The sequence below is a fragment of the Prorops nasuta genome, unplaced genomic scaffold (genome assembly GCF_024137725.1).
Source record: "Prorops nasuta isolate Cenicafe-Biocafe unplaced genomic scaffold, Cenicafe_Pnas_1.2 PNAS00005, whole genome shotgun sequence".
NCBI lineage: Eukaryota > Metazoa > Arthropoda > Insecta > Hymenoptera > Bethylidae > Prorops > Prorops nasuta.
In genome coordinates this window covers 1,550,930-1,574,339 of record NW_027116802.1, presented here as the reverse complement: position 1 = coordinate 1,574,339, position 23,410 = coordinate 1,550,930, and the positions used below count along the sequence as shown (strand labels likewise).

The following is a 23,410-nucleotide window of genomic DNA, read 5'->3' as shown; positions in this document are numbered from 1 at the left end:
AACAATGTTTTGCGAGTCGATGTAATGTTAACCCTTTACAATTGATTTAAATCCCTTGGTCATATAATAATATTTAAATAACAATGTAAGTCTTATTACTTTAAGAAGGTTACTGCATGTTTTTATTATAAATTACTGATATTTATCTTAACTGTACATGGTGCAAGTGGTGCAATATTTAATTAAATAAACATCTTTTAAACCAAATTGAATTAACATTTAATTAATATTTCAATAATCTTGCCATATAACTCAAATCGTGCTTTTACTCATTCAAATTAAAAGGGTAGCACGTATGGTTAACTGTCTGGTCCAGAAATCTTAAAAAAAAATATCTCGCATATGGAATTGCATAGGCGTATGGGCTGTAGTATTGCTCAAAAATGTTTCCAAACATTTTTCTAAAAAGGTATGGCCCATGGGATTGGCTGAGCGTCCTGGATTGTGCCTATGGACAGACGCATTGCCAAGACGTCTTTTGAAGTCTTTCGAACGTTTAGCCCAAACCAGTTGCCACACTCCATTTTTTTACGCGGGTCGGCTGCCTTCGCTGGGTCTCGGTCGGATTCGGCACAACTGCAGAGCGAGAGAGAGCAGTATAGTTTTCTCGGCCCCCTCACTCTCTGCCGATCTTGACTGTTTCTTAGCCAAGGAAGCGTGGCAAAATCATTTTCGGCCAGCACGGCGAATGTAGTCCAGTCAAATCAATAAAAATAATTACAAAAAAATCGTAAATTTTGTATTTTTTTTAAGTGGTAAATCCTAAGGTGCGAAAATTTGCAAAATTCAAACTCCTAATGGGTTTGCTAACGGGGGGGGGGGGGGTGAAAAAGGGGTAACCAAAAATATTTCGACTTCTGTACTTCGTAGAATAAAAATTGTTTTTATTTAACTTAGAAAGATATTCTCTACAAGTATTATTGGACAATATTTTTTGTAGCGAAATCGGTTAAAAAGTTATTCAGGAAAAAGGAATACAAATTTTGCAATGTTAACTTATTTAATTTAATATTTTGAATCCGGCTATTTTAATCGAAAATAAGTTTAAATATTTTTTGTAGGGTATTTAATTAGCTAGAATCCTAGTTAGTTAAAATATGATTTTTGTCAAATGGAAACTTAGGTAGAGTGCTTGGCGCGAAGTTTATTATATTAATGACTTATTTTGTTCAGCGAATGAAGTACACATCTTTACTTGCTATTCTATATGTTCAAACATTGAGCACTTCGTGTTTGTAATATATTTATGAAAAATGCTTTAAATGATAAACTCTTTTCCACCCTACCCTGGAGGTAGAGTTGGAGGCGAATTTTTTTTTCAACGTGGTATCCCCAGAAGGTATATTCTACAGGAATGCTTTTTTAGCCAACTTTAACACAATTATAACGAAATTTGTTAAAGAGAACACTGCCAAGACGCTCATTTGGAAAAATTGGTGGCCTGGCCTAGTTTTGCCAAAATCGTCGGATAGTATTTTATTTTAGTAGTATAATCTGCTAATTATTGCATTTTTTATTTATTATTCAGTCCAATAAGTTAATGGTTATTAAAAAAATAATCCTTGCAATGAAAAAAAATTAAAAAATTTTAAACTTCGCCAAGACTCGAACACGAGCTCGCCGCGTGACAAACGGCAGTCTTGCCATCTGCGCTACAGCGGTCACTTGGTGTACCAGAGGTAAAACAGCTTTTTAAAGACTTATTACAATTCTTTCATTATCCCGTCATAAACGATCAAGAATTAGCAGCAATAATAAATACATTTATTTACACACCATTATTGCACTAAATTTATTGTTTTTCATTTGAAGCATACATTTTGCATGAAGATACGACAGTTTGTGGGTGTTCATGCAATACCCTAAATACGAAAATGTTCATACGCTCAATTATCATAAATCAATTGAATAATCTTATAATATATGTTACGTCTAGTCGAATAATTTATGGTAATTGAGCATATGAATACTTTTGTATTTAGAGTATTGCATAAACACCCATAAAGTGTCGTATCTTCATGCAAAATGTATGCTTCAAATGAAAAACATAATAAATTTAGTGCAATAATGGTGTGTAAATAAATGTATTTATTATTGCTGCTAATTCTTGATCGTTTATGACGGATTAATGAAAGAATTGTAGTAAGTCTTTAAAAAGCTGTTTTGCCTCTGTTACACCAAGTGAGCGCTGTAGCGCAAATGGTAAGTTTACCGTTTGTCACGTGGCGCGTTCGTGTTCGAGTCTTGGCGAAGTTTAAAATTTTTTAATTTTTTTTCATTGCAAGGATTATTTTTTTAATAACCATTAACTTATTGGACTGAATAATAAATAAAAAATGCAATAATTAGCAGATTATACTACTAAAATAAAATACTATCCGACGATTTTGGCAAAACTAGGCCAGGCCACCAATTTTTCCAAATGAGCGTCTTGGCAGTGTTCTCTTTAACAAATTTCGTTATAATTGTGTTAAAGTTGGCTAAAAAAGCATTCCTGTAGAATATACCTTCTGGGGATACCACGTTGAAAAAAAAATTCGCCTCCAACTCTACCTCCAGGGTAGGGTGGAAAAGAGTTTATTATTTAAAGCATTTTTCGTAAATATATTAAAAATACGAGGAGCTCAATGTTTGAACTTAAAGAATAGCAAGTAAATATGTGTACTTCATTCGCTGAGCAAAATAAGTCATTAATATAATAAACTTCGCGCGATGCACCCTACCTAAGGTTCCATTTCACAAAAATCATATTTTAACTAACTAGGATTTTAGCTAATTAAATACCCTACAAAAAATATTTAAACTTATTTTCGATTAAAATAGCCGGATTCAAAATATTAAATTAAATAAGTTAACATTGCAAAATTTGTATTCCTTTTTCCTGAATAACTTTTTAACCGATTTCGCTACAAAAAATATTGTCCAATAATACTTGTAGAGAATATCTTTCTAAGTTAAATAAAAACAATTTTTATTCTACGAAGTACAGAAGTCGAAATATTTTTGGTTACCCCTTTTTCACCCCCCCCCCCCCGTTAGCAAACCCATTAGGAGTTTGAATTTTGCAAATTTTCGCACCTTAGGATTTACCACTTAAAAAAAATACAAAATTTACGATTTTTTTGTAATTATTTTTATTGATTTGACTGGACTACATTCGCCGTGCTGGCCGAAAATGATTTTGCCATGCTTTTTTGGCTAAGAGACAGTCAAGATCGGGAGAGAGTGAGGGGGCCGAGAAAACTATACTGCTCTCTCTCTCTCTCGCTCTGCAGTTGTGCCGAATCCGACCGAGACCCATCGAAGGCAGCCGAGACTCGCACGTATCGCTGCAATGGTGTGCGTGACTAGGGAGTAGCGCATGAGTAGGGATGTCTCACAGATGCTACCGGCTGACCGTGTGTTAGTGAGACTACGGTCGCGTAGTAGGGAGAGAAATCCGGCACGATCTAACAGCACTGATTCCCGCTCAGGAGCTCTCCGAGTAAACCTGGTGCAGGAGTTCTCCGCACCGTCCGATCACCGCCCCGCCGTATTAATGCCGTGTCCAGGAGTTCTCCGGACGGCTGGCATTTTCTTTACAGGTTAAGGCCTAAGCCGCCATCCTGCCGTCTACCGTGTGTGGGCCCCTCCGAGAGGCCATAGACCGCCGCGTCGCCGACCGCCGTGTGTGTGTGTGTGTGTATGTATATCCGTAGCCCCGCCGTGAGGCTACCGACTGAAGCGTCACGAACGGGCGTTTTTATAAGACCTGGACCATAGTAACTAAGTACACTCCGTACACACCTGCAACGGCAGATCACGAATAACACAACATAGCGTTAAGTTAAGTAGTTGTATGATCACTGTAATATACTGTGTATATATCTCATTTATTTTACTTGAATAAATGTGATTATATTGAGCATTGAGTTTGTCCAATTACTTTTATCCCTCTCTGTCGGAAAAGCCCGAAGGACTATCAGCGACTAATAATCACTCAAATATTACGTCGCATATTATATTAACTAAAGTCTATAAAAAATGAAAGAAATGGAGGAGTGTCAATAGGGGAAGAAAAAGGTAGGAAACTGCAGTGGCAATTCGGTAGGGGTAACTCGTTAGGGGTAAGTTGTTAGGGAAAGAAGGAAACAAACGGTTACTAGGAAGGAACGGAAAGATCACTCGGCGGAGAACTCCGGCTCCCGGCACTCCAAAACGCCACATTTATCTTCCGCGAGTCCACTGACGAAGTCGGGAGAACACCGGACGACACTCTTCAGAACGTGTTGGATCCCTCGACGACTTAGCCAATTCCTTTTACAAATGATTCGAGGAAGCGGTAGATGAACGTTCTTGGATTCCCTGTGTAATCAGATCTTCCATCCTCTATATTCAAGGGTTAGATACGGTCTAGTTCAATCTGACAGTTAATTCTCTGTCCTTCCATTTCGCTCCTTTGTCACGGCAGGGACATCATTGGGGTCGGACGCAAGATCGTGATCAAGAGACCAATTATCATCTAGTATTGATCGACGATCCATATATTCTAGCCATTCCCTATCATCGATAATTTCCTGGATTGCTGAATCCTGGCTGCGCGGGGTTGTGACGCCGTCGATCCCTGTAGCAAACGACGCTGGCCGTTTTGTGGGCTGAGTAGTGGTGCGGTGAGTGAAATTGCTCCTAGCTTCTTCGGACGCCAGCGCGGTAAGGTGAACGGTAGGGGCCTCGCGTTTAGGCACGTCAAGCGTCAGCGTGGTAAGGGAGACGGTAGGGGCACAGCGTAAACGAGTTAGGACAGAGGAACGAGTGTGAAAAGGAAGGACTTATTAGAATTCGGCAGAAGCGCAATAAGGATGGAGATATAACAGTTTTCAAGCTCATGTCGGAGTAGAGGATCGTTTTTTACAAGTAAAGCATCGAAATAAAATAGAATATAATCTTGTATTCTAAATTACATATTCTAAGCTACAAATATTGGCCCAATTCTCAATCATACCATTTCCTAAAAACATACAGTCTTCTTCCGTGAACGACATTTACAATATTCCTTCAGCGGAAAACTACATTGTAGCACCACGGAAGATTCATATTACTACATTTATACACTCACATGCATATTATGGGGATGCGGGAGGCACTAAGGACGAGAGTTGTACGCTAAATTTCTGTAACGTGGTTTCACCACGTTACAATATATAATTTTATTTTGAGTGACCTACTAAGGGTTAGCCTAGTGTTCCCCCATTAGGCCGGTCAAAGGGAGGGGCGAATATGAAATTTGTAATTTCTTGAAGGTATAATTCAGGAATAAAGAAGGGCATATTCAGGATTGTTGTCTGCCTAAGCATAGATTTTATATGCCGTCGGCTATTGATCTCATCCTCAGAAAGTAGCATAACAACTTGAAATCCGTAACATATCTCTTAAGAACAAAAGGTTTGACTAAATAATTGATGCTGTAAGTGAAGTATGTATAAAGTGAGAAATAATGGTACTTGACGGTGAAAAGATTTTGGACATCATTATGATTAAAACGATACTCAATAGAGATGACATGAAGATGTGATATACGAAGGAGGTTCCTGAAAACTTAGATGCAGTATATATAAGTATACTCATCTCAATAGCACAATACCACTAGGACTTTCTTAGAATACTTCGAGTATATCGTCACGGCCAGTGGGCATGTTAAAGATATACCTTGATCATATTATATTATCAGGAATACTGTAACGAAGTTCCCCGTTACGTATACGAGATACCAAATAAAGAACATAAAAGCTACCGAACAGTGGATATTATTAATCCCTACGTTACCGACTCGTGAGATAGGTTCACGAGTGAAGTATAGCTAACGTCAAGGATAGACCCCGTTGACAGGCAGAGGCCCGGATGAAAAGACTGGCGCTCCAGTAAACGATGTCCAGGTTACCCTGAGAAGTAAGGCAGGGCTATGCCGAACAATCCAGGCAACCTGAGATAAGGAGAAGCGGCCTCGGGAAGTCCTAAAAAGCATGACTGTGTCTATAAGTCCCCACGAGGAGGGAAGATAGAACATCGAGTCTGGCTTGAATGCTAGTTACGCGCTTCAAGCAGGCTGCGCGAATGTCGTGCGCAGACTGCCATAACGAGCAGTCGGAACGCGACCATGGGACTGGGCTAATGTGTCCGTGTGTGCTGGTGAGCGCGTGACACGGTACGCAGACAGCCATGGGTCGGTTCGCGTACGTGAGGCGTGTGCTATAGGCCAGCCTGCACGTACGTCGTGACTGGATACCGGCCAATGCATAGTGGGTTGCGCAGGCGCGTAGTTAGCCCGTTGGAATGTGTCCCGGTGCTCTCCGTAATTCCATAGGCTTACGCTATGGCTGGACAGATCGCGACCATTGCCTCCGTGGTGGTCCGCTCCTGGCAAACTCTATGCTTGGCAATGATACCGCGTGTTCCTGCACTCCTCACCACCACCTGTGTGTGGGTGGTGAGGGGTAGATGTATGCCCCTCAGCAGATAGGTCTGCGAGGCTCGGACTTCCGCAATGGACCCTCCCCTCTCTCCATGACCTAGCATACTGAGCGACCCTGGCTACTGCTACCGTCTAAATGCATGGCCGCAGGACCGTATGAAGTTCATGTGAAAGGGGAGTCGAAAGACTCAAAAGATAACGTAGGGTTGTTGGCCACCCAACTGACCAACTGGCGCCCTGATATCGATAAATAAAGACAGGCAAAGGTAATGGAAAACCCGTAGTGTGAGTGGTCCCTCACGCTGACGGGAATAACGTTACAATACTTAAATTAAATTATCTTATCATCATTAATATTTTGCTTATATTGCTAAAAGTGACGTAATTACTTTAAAATGTAATGATGACATTTACAATAACGTAGTAATAAAATTACTGCGAAAAGTTATATTATCATAGTATATCGCAGCCAATCTTGGTCAAATTAGGTGTTGGAGATCGAGGAAAGCGCTGAGGTCCAGGCGGCTTGGGAATATCACGCAGTCCTACTCTTACGCTCGCTTTCGCTCTATAGCGCATTTCTTTATTTGCGTCCACTACCACTAGACAGCTATAATGGAGCCAAAACTTGTAAATGAATTAAAGATTAATTACTATTTAGATATGCCCAATGCACCAAATTTTCGTTAGTACATACGTCAGACTGAAAGCGGCATCTTTTTTGGAGCTATGAGGAGTATATATCCTCCCAAAACTTTTCCGTTACTCTGCGAGGCTTCTCGCTGGCATCATCTAGCTTATGGTCAAACGAGGCATATTTGTTCTAACATCTCCTTACCTCACCTGAACAGCTGTTGGAGATTCACCAGTGCTGTATCTTCTACTTGTGGGGCTTTTTAGTTTGTCATTATTTGAGGTAAGGAGTAGTTATAGTACTATTCTTTTTAGGTGGGTATGTGGCTCTTCGAAGTAATTTTATTTACGCTTCTAGAGTAATCCATTTAGTTATCACGGCTTATACAAGCAATGTGATTTTTTATTTTCTTGTAATCTTTATATTCTATTAGTTTATTTTTGTTTAGTAAAAATATTTTATATTTATTGTTAAATTACTAGTTCCTTTTGTTTCAACTTTCACGGGTTTTCTTCAAGCACCTGCTATATTGTTACAACTCCTTCCACCTTCTCGCACAGTTTCGTTGCCTTTTTAAGGGGTTAAACCACTGTAGAAGTTGAAAATGAAACGCGTTCTTTGATATTTAGTTTTTCATGCAAGGAGAGAAATAAGAAACAAACTAATTACAAATGTTATTAGGTATAAATTGAGGTATAGTATAAAAAATTTTCATTGAAAGATATTGCAAAATAGTGGCACAAGACCTATTCTTTTGATCTAATCATTTTTTCCACGGCACGCAGAATAATTTCAACAATTATCAATATTTTCTTTGGAAATTTTAATCACACCTTTAACTCTTCAACCCATAAACGCCTAAACTCTCTGAATTTTTACTAAATATTCAATGCGATTATTTAGTAATTATCGATATGAAAAAAAAACATTTTCTCGATTTTTTTTCACTGTATTATTGCAAAGGTTTGATCTTAAAATTATGGCCAATGGTGGACAAACTACTTGAAGCTAAATAGAAAATTTATTTAATAAAAGTTTAACCGTTCTTTTTTAACAAATGGCGGCGAAAATGTAAAGCTTTTATAAAAATCGGTACTTATTTCTTTTTTCAAAAATTATTGAGTTTTATGAAAATTGGTAAAGAATAAAAATGTCTTCGAATTAAATGAAGAATGCTTTTAAATTTTTTCAGATCTTTTGAAATAATTTTTGATTTTTTTTTAAATGTGCCTAATCAAAATATTCAAAAAATGTCTTCAAAAAATCTGAAAAAATTAAGAGTATTTTTCATTCAATTCTAAGACATTTTTATTCTTTGACAATTTTCATGAAACTTAATAATTTTTTAAAGAAGAAATAAGTACCGATTTTTATACAATTTTTACATTTTCGCCGCCACTTTTTAAAAAAGAACGGTTAAATGTTGATTAAAAAAATTTTCTGTTAAACTTCAAGTAGTTTGTCCACTACTGACCATAATTTTAAGATAAATCCTTTGCAATAACATAGTGAAAAAAATCCAGAACAATTTCTTGTAGAGAAATGTCACGTTTCTCATGCTTAAATCGGCCATATATTTTTCCTTAAAATATAATCGTAATTTTGTCTATGGATTCTGAAAAAGCATGAAATTTTACGTCGGAATAAAGTCATTCCAATTTTTTTTAGACCGATAACATGCGAAATAATCGATTTGAATACTTAGTAAAAATTCAAAAAGTTTAGGCATTTTAATGGGTTACGGTAGTAGTATAGTAAAACAATAATTTTGTAGGGTATTTCCGACATTATTTTTACTATGTAAATAACTCCAATAAGTATACAAATTTCATATATTATGAATGGTATCTTTAAGTATATATTATTATTTTTATTTTCTTTCTTTACAATCTTCTATTAATATTATATAACGCCAAAGTAGGTGTCTAAAAAAATAAGTCGTTAGGTCGGATGATTTCTCCCGTTTGGATGATCTAAAACAAAATATTTAAATAAATTATTATTCGGTAGTATTGCGATTCTGGTTGGAACTAGAATAAAAAAATTTTGTTGAAAAATAAAGAAATTGGGGATTTAGAAAGGAGGGGTTATTTTTTCAGTGTAAATTGAAAAGTAATGGATGAAGAAAAATTATTCTAGTTCCACCAGAGTTACAAATGTGTAGAACAACCTGTTAAAATTTCAGTCCGATCGGTATAATAGAAAATTTGTTATCACCCGGATGGACCGAGAAAACGTGGCTTCGAGAAACACGCTTTTAAAGTTTGACTAAAGGAACTTTCAAGTTCACACTAATCATCGAACACCGGTGCAGCCAGCAAGCCATCAGTCTCTTCATTTGCATCGAACACAGGTATATTTGGTTATACCTTTTTGTAAATCGAAAGGTATAAGAAGCTCAAAGGAAGTATAAAGGTGATGAGTCATAATACAGAAGACCGATCGTTAGCAGCTGTTGCAAGGCTTATAACGTGGAACTATGCGGCGCTCTCGAATATGTGCTATAACTTCGTTAACATTTTAAATTTCGGTCTAAAATTTATACACACTATTTGCATGATGTTATACTATCGAAATATGAAAAAAAAAACAATTTTTTCGACCCGAACAACTGAACCCTCAAAAATCAAGCTTCGCTTGTAAAAAAAGAGCAGTAAGTATATAAATCATCTAACGTAATTAATGTAGTAAAATAAAATATTACGATTCAAAAAATTAGTGAAATCCAAATGTTATGCAAGTATATATTTTTACCATGGAGAAAATTAACATTTCGGAAAAAAAAAATAGTAAAATAAAAGTTACTGACCGGGGGTCTGTTGTATGGAATCGTATTAAATAGCCACATTTTAAACTTACGAGAAGCTACGCTTATATTGCAAGATAGTGACTTACGTATAAACATTACGGTCCTGGCAAGTAACTAGTTTATGTTACTATTTTTTTGAATAAATTTTAAATTTTACCATGGTAAAAATATGTGCTTGCTAAACATTTGAATTTCACTAATTGTTTTAATTGAAATTTTTTATTTTAGTAAATTAATTACGCTAGATGATTTAATACTTGCTTTTTTTTTACAAGCGAAGTTTATTTTATGTGGAATCTCATAATGCTTTTTAATTTCTATCTGTAATCACAATGCATAATAATCGCTGGACTAGCTATATCGATTATATCGATTTTATATGACACCTCCCGTTAAGCTTCATCCATGCAGGTTTTGTCATTGGTTGTGTTCGGGCAACCCAAGGCTTTCTTAACGCTAACTAAAATATTTGAGACGATTGGTAATTTCAGGCAATTTGCTGTAGCGCTTAGTCAGCGGTGAGTGGCCCTGAACACAACCATTAACATTATGTAGTAATCAACTTCAGGGCGAGGACGTCCGCGAAGATAACTTCAGTCCGAGACATATATTTTGGCTGGAGTCTTATCGACCAACTTCAGATCGAGACAAATATTTTTTGGGGGGAATTAAACAAATATTCTAGGGAGAGAAGAAAAAACTAGGAAAAATTACAAAAATTGACAGAAACGAATCCAGAAAATATGATATCCCAGGCATGCATGAACCGATTTCAATGTTTCTAGTATCACTTGAAAGCCCTTTAAAAATGCTCTGACATAAGACTATCATCAAATCGTGATGTCTCAAATTCATATTGATAAAATGATTGAAAAATATTTTAGAGGTTAGGACGTACAAACTTGTTGTATAAGTTATACGATAGTGCTCAGCGATATGTAGTTTTCGTCGAGACACTACCGTGTCTCTTAATTATTCTCTTAAAGGATAACATATAATTTTCCATTACACCTTAGCAGTTTCTATTAATTAATATACTCCTGATAAGGGTTCATATGTATGAATATTTAGCATAAACCTCCCGTTGGCAATGTTGTAAATATCAATCGAGGTTAATCCAGTCAGCTCGATCCTTAATAATGACAAAATAAATATTTTATTTCAGTTCACACAATTTGAAAAAGAAATCTCACGAAGTACCAGAATGTTTAGTGCTTTCTGTATTTTAAAATAGAATTTTATACTTACCTGATTGTTGACTCCTTGTGTCTAAATTAATTGGATTTATATTTGTATCTGAAAAATTGAAACCATGCTAATCACAATATAATAATCAACTTCACTGCATGAGGTACATAGTACGTCAGATCTGTTATGTCGAGTTTGATTAACAGCTTGCATTGAGTTGCATCAAACTAAGTATTGAGCAACATCAGATCAAAATTTGAGGTACTACTAATTACATTTGGCAAATGTAACAGTTTAATTTATATTTAAATTTATGTCTACTATAACACGAAACCGGCTTTATCGTTGATATTACCGACTAACTGCACGTCGAAGTCATCTGTGGATAATATTAACGACAAATTTCGGAGGAAATCATCCGCGGAAATATTTGAGAAAGGAACGAGTTATCATCTTAATTTTGACATAATGAAAACCAAAGCTATGAGAACTCTAATTTGGAGCAACCGTTTTTAATGTTTGTGGACTCATTTGACAGCTTTTTTCCAATAATTTTAAAATATGTATAAATGAACATAGAAAAATATATCAATCACAAACACAAGTTGATTTAAAAGATAGGGAGGCTAAATTCGATGTATATGTTAACAGTAGTGTCCCGACGGCATTAATATGATATTTATATGACTTGTACTGTATGTCGAGACACTACCGCAAACTATCGTGTCTCTTGATATAAATAAAGTACGAGCCCGGCATAGAAAATAGTTTTTGATTAAGATTTTGTTTTCTTAAAACGAATTTCATATACCTTTTTTATTGAAGAATGCGTAATTATTTTTTGTAATTATCTGTTATACTGATCAGGATTTTGATTATTAAGTTTTTTTGATTCTATTTCAAATTCTTTGGTTGCTAGTGATTAACTTAATTACTTGTCGACCATTTTTACACGTAAGTGATTTTTGCAGGGATAAGAGTCAACGGTTTTTATTATCTATGTACAATAGAAAGGGGTTTTAATTTATTTGATCTGATTATTTTAGAATAATAAAAGATATGACATGTGATAGCATTCTTAAGATTCATGATCGTATGAGAGTTAGGAACTGTATTAAAATTATAAGTTATTTTGACAAGGTTGAATATTTGCATTTATAGTTTTCATATCTTTTAATTACAGAAATTTTCAAACAAGTCTGATATGTGGAGCTTTGGCATATTACTCTGGGAAATTTACTCCTTCGGCCGCGTACCGTACCCACGAATAGTAAGTAATAATTGATTTATCATATACTCTGTGTTAGATAAAAATTATTGCCAATTTGACAATTGCATTCTATAAAGATTGGGATTAATCCGACAAATCTTTTATAAAAAGTTGAATGTTAGTCCATGAATAAAAAGATTTAGAGATTAAGGGGAATCTGTATATCGACATTACAGAGCGAAATATTGCGCCAAACGAAACAGCCTCATTTCTTAACCGATTTTCACGTTTATAAACATTTTTGAAAACGCCAGAAGATTATCTAGCGATCTTCGTTGGCAGATTTTTCAAAAAATGAAAAACTAAAAGAAATAAAAAAAAAAGTGAAATTTAAAAAATCGGCCAACGAAGATCGCTAGATAATCTTCTGGCGTTTCCAAAAAGGTGAATGAACGTTAAAATCGGTTAAGAAATGAGGCCGTTTCGTTTGGCGCAAGATTTCGCTTTGTAATGTCTATATACAGATTCCCCTTAAGGTGATTTTTTTTAAGAGGGATATGAACACTAATATTTTCAAAAAATATATTTTTTCTTTTTTCATAAATCATTAATATATACTCTAAGGAATATGTATCTCAAGTTTCAAGTAAAAATTTGAACATTAACGAACATGATTAAACTTTTCGTATACGAGTAAGAGTACGTTGTATACAGGGTGTATCAGTAATGATGCTTTTAATTTTAACCACATATTCTTGGGACTAAACTAAGTCGAAAAGTCCTATACTATAAAGTTCGGAAAAGCATCATTGCTGAGATAAATCAATTTTTAACCGATAAATCAGGGCTTTCATTCAACGGAAAAATTACTTTAATTTCACTTTCGTTGACAGTTCCCCTTCAAAAAACAAAAGAAGTTTGAACTTCTCTTTCGATCCATACTGTTGTACACACATATACACACACGCACGCAACTACGCCGATTATTAATATTAACTCCTAATGTTTTACATTTCTGATCCTGATGTTGATGAAATTCATTTTCTGCATATTTTTAAAATGATCCTCGATAGCATCCATTTGGTTGAAAAGTCTGGAGAATAATGCGGCGTTATTCGTAGATTAATTTTCAAGTTGCTTTATCTTTTCGGTCGCGCGGTATATGAACTGCTTTAAGGTAGTCAAAACATAAGTATTTTATCATAAAAGCTATTATAAGAAATTGTATTTATTCTGTTTTTGGAAGTCTTACTGCTGTATGAGATAGAACAGTTTGCTATATCATTTGAAGATCAAAATGACTCGAAAATGGATTGTCAAGTAAGGCCAAAGTCTTCTCTGGAAAATTATACCTAAGTGGAGAGCTTGAAGGATCCCTTTACAAATGAATAAGCCTTTCTTCATTTTATGAAGGGACAAGCCACAAAATTAAAAATAATTTTTTGTTTATACCGTAGATTGTCCATAGCTATTGCCTTTATGCTAGTACTTCTTGCATAGTGCTTGCCTAAATGGACTTGCCAGTAAAATTTGCCAATTGCTAGGTCTGATTCTAGTTTATAGTGACTAGAAGGTGATATGGTCACCAAAAATAAATATTTTACAATTCACCTAGCAAATCGTAATAAAGTGAAGAGAAAAGCATAAGCATTTACTAATTTATTTTTGAAATCTTTTTGTACCTAAGAGCGGGCAAAGATTATGAATAATAATATACAGCATTAATAAAAAATTATTCTTAATTCTTTGGCTTGTCCCTTCAGAAAATAGAAAAAGGCTTATTTATCCTTAAAGGGACCTCTCCACTTAAATTGAAATTTCCAAAGAAAACTATGGCCTTACTTGAAAATGTATTTCCGAGTCATTTTGATATTCCAATGATGCATACAGCAAACTGCTCTATCTAATAAAACAGTAAGATTTTTAAAAACAGAAAAAAATGCAATTTCTTATAATAGCTTTTTTAATATAATACTTATTTCTTGTCTACCTTAGAACAGTTCATATGTCGTGTCACCGCAAAGATAAAGCGCCTTGAAAATTAATCTACAAATAACGCCGTATTATTCTTTAGACTTTTCAACTATGTAAATGGATGCTGTCCAGGATCCTTTTAAAAATAGGCAGAAAATGTATTTCATCAACACCAGGATCAGAAATGTAGGACATTAGGAGGAATAGTAATAATCGGCGTAGTTGCGTGCGTGTGTGTATATACGTGTACGACAATACGGATCGGCGGAGAAGTACAAACTTCTTTTGTTTTTTAAAGAGGAACTGTCAACGAAAATAAAATTTAAGCAATTGTTGGAGATCTGTTGTGTTGATACGAGCAGTCGGGGCCTCTCGGGCTGTCTCGCTTGTACACACTCTTCGTCTCTTTCCTCTCCTACTTTCACTCAACGTCGCTAGGTGGTCACGGCCATGGCGAGCTCTCTCGCTCGCATGATTTAGTTTGGAATATATTTAAGTGCCAACTGGCCTGACACTAGTGGCACTGGCGCGGCTCGTTTCAGTTAGTCTAGACTCTAGACTCTGTAAATCTTTATTAAAAATTGCAACTTAGCCATTCCTCTACCTATTTGCGACTCGACTAGGACTCCTAGATCGCAAACCTTTTCCTTTTAGAGCTTTTGTGGTCTCCAGGAGGACGCTATCCTTTCTTTTCTAGCTACGTTGCCTGGGTGTCTCAGGTACGTAGCATCCTGCCCTGGGCCCTGGGTTCTCAACAAAGTTGGGATTTTGCATAGTACATTTTGTGGGTAGGAATTTTCCCCCGGTATATTATCTATTCGGCTCTTTGGAGCAATAATTAATTCTTCGGTCTATTGGCAATTTATTATTTGTACATTGTTTAACGTATTTTTAAAATAAATGATTTAGTATCGATTAATTCAAATGTTATTTATTTCGTTCACCGAAACCTTCTTTTCTTTGGTTCGCAGAGAACTTTACCTAATCAATTTTCGCACAGTAATTTTTCCGTTAAATAAAAGCCCTGATTTATCGGTTTAAAATTGATTTATCTCAGCAATGATGCTTTTCAGAATGTTATAGTATAGGACTTTTCGACTTAGTTTATGCTCAAGAATATGTGGTTAAAATGGAAAGCAACATTGCTGATATACTCTGTATATATGTTGTAACAAGCTGAAACGTTACTAAGCACATTGCTTCTCCCCACTTCCCTCTCTCTTTATTTCGGTGCCACCCTATTTCCCCCTGAGTAGGAATAAATACCCAAACTGCCGAATTATCTAAGTTGCGTATAGCGCAAAGTCGCGTAGCGTTACCTGGTTCGGCGTACCATGGATCCCGTGAGGTTGCGCCCGACTTCTCGTTGTAAATATTTACGTCCCAGGTTTTATCTACTGTATGCGAGTGAATAATCTCCCGTTTGTCGGTCGTGTGGTCCTCTAAGTAAGAATATTGTAACTGCCGCACACGGGAGAAAAGTAGATGTTTTAGGAATTAGTATAGATGCGTGCCTGTTAATATGAACTTGAGCTGCAATCCCCATTTTCCTTTCCCTCCTGTATCCCTTGTACATGTCAACCCCGCTCCGTCCCTACATTATTTCTCCGACTCTAACGGTCCCAGCATACATCGGCGTTCAAAGTCCGCGACATCAGAGTCTGCACTACCACCTTACTTCCAAGCAGTGCTGCCAACCCAGTTTCGTGCCGAACTCCGGATTGGACTGGAACAAGGATCGATTCTGACTATTGATTGGATTAACTGGATCACGCCACCTGTCATCTATCCATCAGGACAATTGATTGGCTATTATGTAAATGAGGAAGACACGGAACTGGGTAATTGAGCCAAGAAGAAGGAGCAAGACTCACTCCTTGTTACGCCGTCCTACCATCGACTGGACGGTCGATTCCGCTGCCGTGCTGTACTTTTCTGCGGTGGTGCCATATTGTAAGGGGCGTTCCGAGATCAACCGAATGAGTCGTTTAATCATGTCGCCGTCGAAGATTAAGCTTGCTGCCGTTCGATGATCCGCAAACGAGTAGCCGGTATTACCTCTCCCCTTTTCCCTGATTTGCCTGTTCTCCCGTTTACTGTTCTTTCCTTCCCTGCGTATCCCATTTTTCCTCCAGCCTAATCCCCTTTATCTCTATTTCTGTCCCTTCTAATTGTTTGAGTGCAAGTACGCAAAATGACGGAATTGTATAATAAGTGTGCGTGAGTCCTGGCAGGGCTACCCTTTACTTTGTATAGATTCCCCCCTTTTATCTTCCCATTCCGTAGATATTTGTGAATAAAGTAAGTCTCCTATATTTTAACGTTGACTTTATTTATTTCTCGAATAATCGGTTTGGGATTACTCCTTTAATAGGCCCCCGGTTATAATGTATACTGTCATAGACATATAGAATGGGCTATGCAAGCAGTCCAGTATTGACAGAACTTAGTAGAAAGAATAATTAGTTTTTAAAACATTTACACTTACAGTTATAAACATAATTAAACTATATTTGCATTCCGAAATTGATGGTTTACAATGACGGCTATTGGACTTCACTCTTCCTCTTGGACTTATCAAATAAGGTAATAATAATAATTGGCAAGCAACTTTAGTATCTGTAGAAAAGTTAACAAATACAAATATTTGTATTTATAATTAAATCTAGTGAGAAAATAATAATAACCTCAATCCCAACAATTTTAGAAAATAACAAATTATAATTCAGAATTACCTTCATGTATATATTCTAGAAGCAATAGTTCGTTTAATGTTTTTGCATTATCGTCCTTCGATTTGAATGGCCTAAGAGTCTTTAAGTTTTCAAAAAAAGTATCCCATATTTAAATAGCAATATTAATTTGTGTTAAACATAAACGTACAAAATCATATTCTATTAATATCTATCCGCTTTCTGGTTGTTTGAGTATTGGCCAGCTATCAATAATTTCTTTCAACATTTCTTTAGAATTTTTTATAAGCTGCTGTTGGAAATAGAATGTCTTTCCCAATTGAATAAAATAGATTGAAAAGGTACAATATTTTTAGACAGCAATAATTTTGAAGTTTCTGCTACTTCATCTATAAAAAAAATTTTATGAAATATTTTTATATAAGGGAATGTACCCTAATTTTTTTTTTTTATATATTACTTTGGCTTTCTATGGAATTACTGTCATCTGCGTCAATTGCAATAAACTTTACTTTTTCTTCAAATGATTTTAAATTATGTATATAGTTCCTATATTTAAAAACTAATTTTCCTTTAGAAATAATACACCTCCCAGAAGGAGAAAAATGTTTTTTATTGGGGTTATATCGTGAAGTTTAAGATTCCCGTTATAATCGGATGATACTGGCCTAGAAGGCCTTACTAAATTGATGATAAGCGAAAGAACTATCGTTTATTCCCTCCCCATACCTACAATAACCTTTGATTTCCTATATTTCGTTTCGGATTTACCTGAAATAAAATTGTATTGAGTCTGCGCCTTGCTCCGCTATAACCAATTTGTGATATAGTCTGTAAGTTCGTATAGTATGAATGTTTGTGTGTGGTTAAGTAACGAAACGAAGAGAGAATGTTTACGGTCGAGGAGTAGGGAGGATGGGAGATTTGCTCGTTTTGGAGTAGGATATAGAGAAGGCAGCTCCGGATTCGTCGATAAGGAAGAAACTAGGCTGTTCAAGGAAGATGTCTGGCTAACAATGTAAGGAAAAGGAGTGAGAGGAAGATCATATACCGGGCGACTCATTTGGACTCTATCCTCTATATTATGTGCGAGAAAGCCAAGCCTCGCTCAGGTGGAAAGAGTATAGCTCACACAACTTAGCCGGTAGCTCCACCAATCGGGTTGTCTCGAATATGACACGTGATATTAATCGGCCAATACCGCCGAATTAATTGATAATATAGGATAGTCAGGATGAAAGAGGCCGGAGGAGAGGAAGCTGAGGAATGCCGTGATAGGACTCGCTCTCTTCCGACTGATCCTTCGAAAGGAGAGGACGTGACTGACAGAAGACCATCCAGAGGAACAAATGAAGGCTAAGAAGTGCCCTCGGTTCTCTTCCAACTGGATCTCCGAAGGCAGCGTATGTAGCAGTCAGGATGCCAGTCTATACGTGTGAACCCGGAGGAGAGAGATGCAGCAGAGGAATACCCAGGAGTACCAGCTGGAGGCAGGAAAGCGAGGACGAGGTGCCTACAAATATACCTGCGGCGAGGCTGACCAAATCCGGTGCTGACCGATGGGAAAAAGAAGGTTAGAGTTCCTTCTAATTATCTCTCTCAGCTGACGAGTTGGTGATGTAGATCGGCCAAGGAGGGGGGAGATATCACGGCAGGTTTGGAATTTTCCCGCCGATTTTCCCGGTCTTTCCCCAGCAGGCATCGCGGTGAGGGATATTCTCTCCCGTCGCTCTGCCGGGTGAGACTGGCGGATCGGTGGTGGACTCTGGGCCTTGCCGGGGTATCACTCCCCAAGCATCTCATCACTGAATAGCTTAGTAGAGTGATTTTGGTTCGGATGGCCGATTCCCCTTTTATTTTGTTTCAATTTGGATGCTGTGTAGACCGTCAGTTGGTAGTAGAGTCATCCGCGTTCCCGGGACGCTGGTCCCTGAAAAAGCGAAGTGGTTCCTCCTTAGGTTCCCCGCTCTCGAGTCCGGTGCTAGGCGTCCGATTGGGTGAGGGACGGGATCGGGACTTTTTTGCGATGCTGAACCGGAAGTATTCAGGGTGCCCGTTGCCCTGAAATGGGCCCCATCCAAGCGTCACTCCGGCGGGGCCTTTCTGGAGGACGTAGCCAGAAAGTGTGTGCGCATGGCGTGCTTGCCCATTGGACCGAGGTCTCGTGGATTGCATGTAGTCTCCTTCGGGACTTGGCGGAATATGTAGGGATTCACCATTTTTCTGACATCGGACCATACTCGTCAGCTGAGGTGATACCTGGCTGAGATCGTCCAGGAACTCCTATTCTCCCCGCTCCTCGGGTCGTATGTAGTATGTTGGTATGTGTGTGTCGTGTTATATTGGCTAACATGAGAAAAGGGGAAAGATACCGAGCTTATGTATTATATTATGTAAGATTCTTTATTTAGAATATATTAAAGCTTCGGTCATTTTGTCCTCGAGATCGTATGAGTTAGTTATTTATTCTCACTGCAACACCTATAATGACCTAGGGATAACTCTAGTAAAGTACACTATAGTCAATCAAAGAGAATTCTCCCAATCCTTCCCCTCTCCTTTACCTTAGGGGGCTGACTAGCCGAGCAAATATGTGTATGTAATGATTTTCCAAGACTCGGTCACAAGATCTGGCCTGGCACTCGACAATTATAGTTAATCTGTTAGAATTTACCTCCTCGTAACCGGGATAGTAAAGTCTTGAAAATCGTAATAATACATCTTTATACGGTAATATATACCGCCGAAAGGTTGGAAAATATTATCCGCTATAGGGTATATAAAACATATTGTAGTTTTCGGTTGGGAACAACTCAACAATTTTCTTAAATCACATAAATTATCATTTGTCAATCTTCAAATTTAAAATAAAATTTGATATTAGATGTAATAAAAAAAAAATATAGGAAAATTTGTGCTACATAACGTTATTACCTATGAGTAAATTTTGTAGCATTTGTGATAATTACGTCAACTAGAATAATTCTGTTACTTCGTGATAAAAATTTTTTCTTTTTGTATGATTTTAAGATAGCTGCTCCTATAACTGTTTTTTTAATACTTTATTTATAGAAAAACACACATTTAATGTTGAATGATCTTGTACTTGTGAAATTATTTTGTCGAATTAGAGCATTTTCTTTTTCATAGTCAGACTCCAATTCGCTCTCAATATTAACTATGGTATCACTTTTCTCTGAGGATTTCTCCCAGAAAAGAATAAATTCATTTATTTCCTTATAAATGAAATGATTAAGTTATTAAAGTAAGAAAAATAATTATAATAATAACTCCTTTTTATGTTATTGCTAATTATTCCCACAAACCAAACCTAGATAGCACAATGGTGTTGGATTTTTTTAGTACCATTATGTTCTTTGAAAATAGACTTAATTAAAAATACTTATTCACTTTGTTCAGTATACATAGCTTTTAAAATAGGACACTGTATAGGAAAACAAGTTTGTAAATATGATGATGATGCATTTATAACACCCGAAAGCTAGAAAGTAAAGTTATTTAATATCAACCAGCTTCAAAACAAAATATATTTGAAATAATATAAAATGATACTTGGAAAAATTGTATGCAATAATGTTTTCTTTTAGTAGTACGTTGATAACATTTTCTATCATCAAAATCTTCTATATTTGAAATCTTTAAAGTGTTTCATGTTGTATTATATTAAACAAAATTAATGAGATGAAAGGAAATACAAACTTATGATAAACTTAAGGAAGTTTGAGAAAAATCTTCCTTCGTAGTGTAATGGTTGCTCCATTTTTCTTCAAATAAAACTCTACATCCAATTTGAGGATTCAATTCCTTTAAATGATTATCATCTATATGTAGCATTAAATTTTCATTAACATTATGTCCTGTAAAATAAAACATGATCTTGTAGATAAAAAATCATTCATGTAAAAGCTGGACGTACAAGAGAAAATATAATTTGTGATAGTTCTTTCAAATATATAAATATTATAATTGGAAAATAAATGGTCAAATATTGTATATAAAATCAGTATCTAAGCAAATATAGCTTTACTACTTAAATACAATAAATATTGTGTAATGAAGTGTAACAACAATAGAGTTAAAAGTATACATACAATTTCTTTAATCATTAAGATTAATAAAAGCATGCATAGTATAATTAAATATTCACTCGTATAGCACATTATCTTGAAAACATATTTTTAGAATTTTTTAATTAGTTTGATGACTGAAATATGATTTTAAGGTAGTTCACTCGGTTCAGTGGTACTCAAATAAATTCAGACTTCTGCGCACCTCCCTTCACACTGCACCGAAGTTTGGCAACGTTGATTTCGTAGCGGGTTTTTTGTTTATACTCACTCGGCAGTTCCATTCAGATGTAATAAAAGTTAGGCATCATGTCTAAGCCAGATACTAACTTCCGTAGAAAAAATGGAAGATTCATAAAAAAGAAGCATTTTTTCCAATATACAGCAATGTCAGATGCTAAACAAAAAGCTGTTAAAAAGGATTTGGTTGAGGTTCGAACAAACGGTAACAGAAAGCGTATAGTTGATTTGGATGTACTTGGAGAGAATCTCAGATGTAGAGAGTGTCAGGCTGTTTTATGTATAAAAAATACCATTGAAGAGAAGTGTATAGGTCTTCATTCGGTTTTAACAATCAAGTGTGATTCGTGTAAAGCAACAACTAAAGTGGAAACCAGTAGCAAGAATGAAAATGGTAAATCAGAAGTAACTGCGTCTGTAGTTCTAGGTAAATATTCAATATTATAATACTGCAATTTATTCAATTTCATGTTACCTGAAAATTTGTTTATATAATTTTTTTTTTAGTAATAAGTTAAGAAATATAATTTATTTAATTTATATAAAATGATTCTCATTAGTCGAATTATTAAATATTTTCAACATTAATAGTATCAATAACTATTTCCATTAGTGTTTATTTATTCATATGTTATAATAAAATATATTTGAAATTATACATATGTCCATTGTAATAAATTATTACATTACAGGAGCTGTACACGCAGCTGTTGGAAACACTAATTTAAACAAAATGCTTGCATGTGCAAATTTAGCAAGTATCTCTAATCGTTTGTATAAGGAGTACGAAACGATGGTTGGAACAGCAATTGAAAAGGAAGCTAGATCTAGCTGTTTACAAGCTGCGTTAGAAGAGAAGAAACTTATGATAGAAAATATAGAAAGGCTACATAAAGAATTGTAAGAATTAAAAAATGATAATTGCAAGTTTATTAAATTTATAATAAACATGAATAAAATATGTTAATTAATTGTAGTACTAAATCTAAGCAAACAATCAATTGATTCAGTATTTCTGATTTAGTACGTACAATAGTGACATAGATTCAATAAGTTCAATGTTTTTATAAATTTAATAATTGTATACATTTCAAATTATTTTAGATATTTTATATTTATAGAAATGAGAGTTCATATATAAACTTTGTGTAATTAGTACATCTATTGTGTATATACATTTTATATTATTTATTTTATTAATTAATTATGATTTTCGATTTACACAAATTTTTTATGTAATCTAATCTACATAAAAGGTTTAAATGTTAAAAAACTAAATACATTAATTACTGAATTTCCATAAACTTTCCATAGGCCACCTGAAATTGCTTCCGACATTTACCCAAATCTGAACATCCTAAGATCCTTACCGCTAGATAAAAGTCCTAATTCACCACAATCCTTCAATGCTGCTGAAGACGAAATCAGTAATATCATTGTTTCCTTCGATACTGGTTGGACGAAACGTGGCAATGGCCGAAGTTATGATAGCTTAAACAGCTACAGTACTGCAATTGGATTCTTGTCGGGTAAAGTAAACGATTATGCAACAAGAAATCGGAAATGTCGGACATGTGATGCAAGGAACATCGAAGATCACGACTGCCGACAAAATTTTCAGGGAAGTGCGAAAGGAATGGAAGCAGATGCTGGCGTTGAATTAATAAATCATAGCAACATTTTAAAAGAAGTTGGATTACAAGTCAGATGTATTATCGGAGATGAGGATAGCTCAATGATATCTGCCGTGCTAAAAGACAATCCGAATATTAATATCCACAAATTAGCTGATACAAATCACCTTATAAAGAATTTCAGTAATGAGTTATATAAATTGAGAAATTCGCATAAGCAACTGAATCGGAAGGGAGTAATCAGTCATATAAAAAAATGTTTTTCTTATGCTGTAAGGCAAAATAAGGGTCAAAATAAAAAGTTAGCAGAGGAGTTGCAAAGAATGCCGGATCATTTATACGGTCATCATCAAAATTGTAGCTCTTGGTGCAAGCGTAAAGAAAAATATACAGTTTCATTATCAGACGATAAATTATATAATGAGGTAGTGCAGTTTTTTTTATAAATATGCTGTGAATTCTCACAAATTTTCAGTATCAGCTTCAAGTCAG

The 23,410-nt window shown here is 35.6% G+C and overlaps 1 protein-coding gene across 21 annotated transcripts in view; it reads left to right on the top strand.

The window, feature by feature from the left end:
• The window catches only part of Csk (C-terminal Src kinase), a 278,720-nt gene that overhangs the window by 171,792 nt on the left and 83,518 nt on the right, over positions 1–23,410 (top strand). For 19 of the 21 annotated variants that reach the window (XR_010822617.1, XR_010822618.1, XM_066727075.1 and 16 more), the window contains one exon: positions 12,263–12,349. The exons of the other annotated variants lie outside the window; for them this stretch is intronic. Coding sequence is in view for 17 of the 19 variants with exons in the window: in XM_066727075.1 (XP_066583172.1) it covers positions 12,263–12,349 (87 nt within the window). In the remaining 2 variants the exon portion in view is untranslated. The remainder of the gene's footprint in view (positions 1–12,262; positions 12,350–23,410) is intronic. 21 annotated transcript variants of the gene reach the window in all.